General features: G+C 39.3%; 1 protein-coding gene across 1 annotated transcript; it reads left to right on the top strand.

Annotated features, from left to right (window-relative positions):
• Positions 1-955: 955 nt before the first annotated feature.
• LOC126494076 (olfactory receptor 1468-like) lies at positions 956-1,945 on the top strand. The gene has a single exon (XM_050131301.1). It carries the CDS (start codon positions 956-958, stop codon positions 1,943-1,945), a length of 990 nt encoding a protein of 329 aa, XP_049987258.1.
• Positions 1,946-3,554: the final 1,609 nt, after the last annotated feature.

Here is a 3,554-nt window from a genome sequence, read left to right as displayed (position 1 = left end):
AGTTTTTAGTAAAAACTCAAAGCCACACACTACTACTGACAGTGTCTGACTGGCCAAACAAGTTTTCAGGTGCTCTGAAGATGGGTGGGGGTGAATAAATATTATCACCGCCTACAATACAGTCATGAAGGTGTAAAGCAATACAAAGACATGATGACACAGAGGTCAACAAGTCTGTAAAGTCACGCTGGTTAAGCTCAGATTCTCGACTCCACATCAATTTGATCCACATCACCCTGGATGCGTTGAGTTTTGCATCTATATATTTGCATTTTAGTAGTCCTATGCAATCTAGAAGATTAGGGTGAATATTTGAATAGATACATGCCTTAAAGCAGTTAGTAATGTACCAGCCAAGTAGAAGCCATAAATAATTACCAACACTTACCCTTTCTTTAGCTTGGCTTCTTCCTGTTCAAATGATTCCACTATACATTGGCTCAGGGCATTAAATTCTACCTCTACCTCTATGTTGCTTACGTGAGTGGCCATTCACGCACAGCTTTCCTGTGGTTCTTCACCGTTTTGAAATGTGAAAAGCAGTTTCTTGAATTGGTTCTTTTTTGGAGCTGTCTTTTTGTCTTTAGACTACACTAGTCTTTCAGATTAGTGAATGATAAAGCTATCACTTTAGAGTAGTCACGGCTCAGATACAAAGCCAGGCTACTTAGTATGTGCCTGTACATTTCTCATATGACCCGTGAAAAATAAAAACTGTTGAAATAGCTCCAGAAAGCTCAGATAACGTAGACACCAAGATTGTGAGCTGTAAATACAGAATGTTCCACTTTCTCCCAGTTATCAATTTACCAATATTTACTGATTTCTCACTATGTGCTAGGCCCTCGTTCGATTGCTGTTCCATTTACTAGGGAATGAATGTAACCCTAGGTGTCTGGCTCCAAAGTCTGACTCTCTTCTATAGTCTAGTAATGCACTTATGGGCATTTGTGTCATGTCGCCATTTACCAGAGAAGATAAATTTTCCCTTTTTAGATACAGCAGAACCATGCACCAAGGAAACCGAACTACTATCTCTGGATTCTTTCTCCTGGGACTCGCAGTGGGGTCTGAGCAGCAGCTGCTCACCTTCACAGTGTTTGTATGCATGTATCTGGTCACTATGGTGGGAAACACACTTATCATTCTGGCTATTATCAGTGATACTCACCTCCACAGCCCCATGTACTTCTTCCTTGCCAATCTATCCTTCACTGACATCTGCTTCACGACCACTACAGTCCCTAAATTGCTGGCAGACATTCAAACCCGGAATCCATACATCTCTTTTGAAGGATGCCTTACACAAATGTATTTTTTTATGCTCCTGGTGGACCTGGACAATTTCCTTTTGGCGGCCATGGCATACGACCGCTACATTGCCATCTGTCACCCATTACACTATGTTGCACTGCTAAGTCCCAAGCGCTGTGCCCTGTTGGTTGTGATTCCATGGGTTATCTCTAATCTCATCTCAGTACTGCATCTCAGTCTACTAAGCCGCTTGCCTTTCTGTGAACGGAGAGTTGTCCCACACTTCTTCTGTGATCTGGAACCCATTTTGAGGCTTGCTTGTTCAGACACTAAAATCAACAACTTGCTCATCATCGTTGTTGGGGGAGCAGTTATCTTCATCCCTTTCAGTTTCATTCTCCTCTCCTATGCACTTATTGGCGCTGCTGTGCTTGCTGTCCCCTCCGTGAAAGGGAAGTGGAAGACATTTTCTACCTGTGGCTCCCACCTCTCAGCAGTGTCCCTCTTCTATGGGTCTATTGTTGGCGTCTACTTTCTTCCTGCTTCTAGCTACTCGGCAGAAAGGGATAAGGTGGCTGCCATCATGTATACAGTTGTAACACCCATGATGAACCCTTTCATCTACAGTCTAAGGAACACAGACATAAAAAGGGCACTGAGGAGGCTACTCAGCAAAAGAATTTTTTTTTGAGTTGGTGAACTCTGCCATATAGACATCTTTAGCAACGTTTAAAAACTGGAAAGGCACGAAAAAGATCCAGGACCTAAGGCTACTCCGTACCATTAGCAGCTATCCTTCCACCAACTTATTAACTTCAGTTCTGTCCCAAAATTCTAGTTCAGAGTTATTTCATCATAATGAAAAGAATCATGGCAATGAAACCAAACAACAATACTCCTTTATTTTACCCCATATTCTTCATTGCTTACATAAAGTATCTTCCTTAAATAAATTCATAAATGTATAGCCAAGGCTTAATAATTTCCCCCTAAGTTTTCAATTGTGTCTTTTTCTTCCTCAACTAGACTTTACATACTAAATTGTTAATATTAAAAGAAGAAGGAATGGAGAAAGGGAAGTAAGGAAGAAGAGAGGGGAGAAGGGGGAAGAGAAGGAAGGAGGGGAAGAGGGAGGGAGGGAAGAAAGGAGGGAGGAAGGAATGATTATTACTTAAAATACCTTTTATAGATGAAATAATGATAATGTTACAACTTATAAAGAATAACTTCTTTCTATAACTCTTTGAGATAATCGTTATGGTGTTTTCATGTGCTGTGTAAGAAAGAAAGTATGTATTATGAGAAGAAAGTGCAGAGCCAAAGCACAACAAGTGTCCTCTCCTTCTATGTGCCCTACAGAAGCTCTGTACCAATTAAATTCTTCTGCAGTTCTGCAATTATGACTCCGCACCCCCTATGTTTCCGCACTCACTATGTTTCAACTGCTCTTGGCACATTCTCTATTGTAGCTACATTGGACAGTTTCTCATTCCTTCAGCAGTCTATGAATTTGCCACACTCTAGTCTTTGTCATCTATGTGCTTTCCTTGAAATGTGTTTCACTCTCTGTTTCTGAAAACATTCAATGCTTTCTTTTTGGTTCCATCTTAGACGTTATATCCTCTGGACTCTCATATTACTCACATGGTACTAGGTACAATTACTCACGTTTTTCTTTGTGGCTCATATAGCACTTTAATTTTCAGGATGTGTGTGTGTGTGTGTGTGTGTGTGTGTGCTCATGCACCAAACATTTGCTACCACTGAGCTATATCTCTAGTCCCTAACACATTGATGAACACTCACGCCATAAGCATGCTATATTACTTTAAACAATGGATTGTAACTAGTAAGATATTTTTATATGTTGTCCAAAGAACTCTAAGCCCTTGGAGGTGAGGAGGATGATTACGTTATATTAACCTCACAGCTTTTGCCAGAAGGTAACTCTTGAAATAAAGTAGTTACTCAGTAAGATGAATTGAATAAAGTAGATATTTTCCAGAAAAAGAATATGTAGGCTTTTTCTCTGCTGATTTTTTTGTTAGTAATTCTTGATAAATTATCAAATTGTTCTGATCTTCAGTTTTCTTCTAGTACATACTAAGAATTAGTTATGCTAATGTCTATTTCCTATCTATTTCTGTTGATCATAAAGAACAATTAGTAATTAAATTTGTCTGAGATAGAAGCCTGTAAAAATTTCCATATTAGATAGGTACCAATATTAATTTTTATTGCTGGATTATCACAGGTTGTCATTTTGAAGAATAACTTCTCCTGTCTCTAGTCTTCCTTAT

The sequence above is a fragment of the Alexandromys fortis genome, unplaced genomic scaffold (assembly GCF_014885135.2).
Source record: "Alexandromys fortis isolate MF-2015 unplaced genomic scaffold, M_Fortis_MF-2015_v1.1 scaffold_314, whole genome shotgun sequence".
NCBI classification, from domain to species: Eukaryota; Metazoa; Chordata; class Mammalia; order Rodentia; family Cricetidae; genus Alexandromys; species Alexandromys fortis.
The sequence above is the reverse complement of the archived record's forward strand: the minus strand, read 5'-3'. Positions and strand labels throughout refer to the sequence as shown.

Coding starts and splice junctions, on each gene's coding strand:
- LOC126494076 (XM_050131301.1), top strand. CDS start 956: ATGTCGCCATTTACCAGAGAAGATAAATTTTCCCTTTTTAGATACAGC.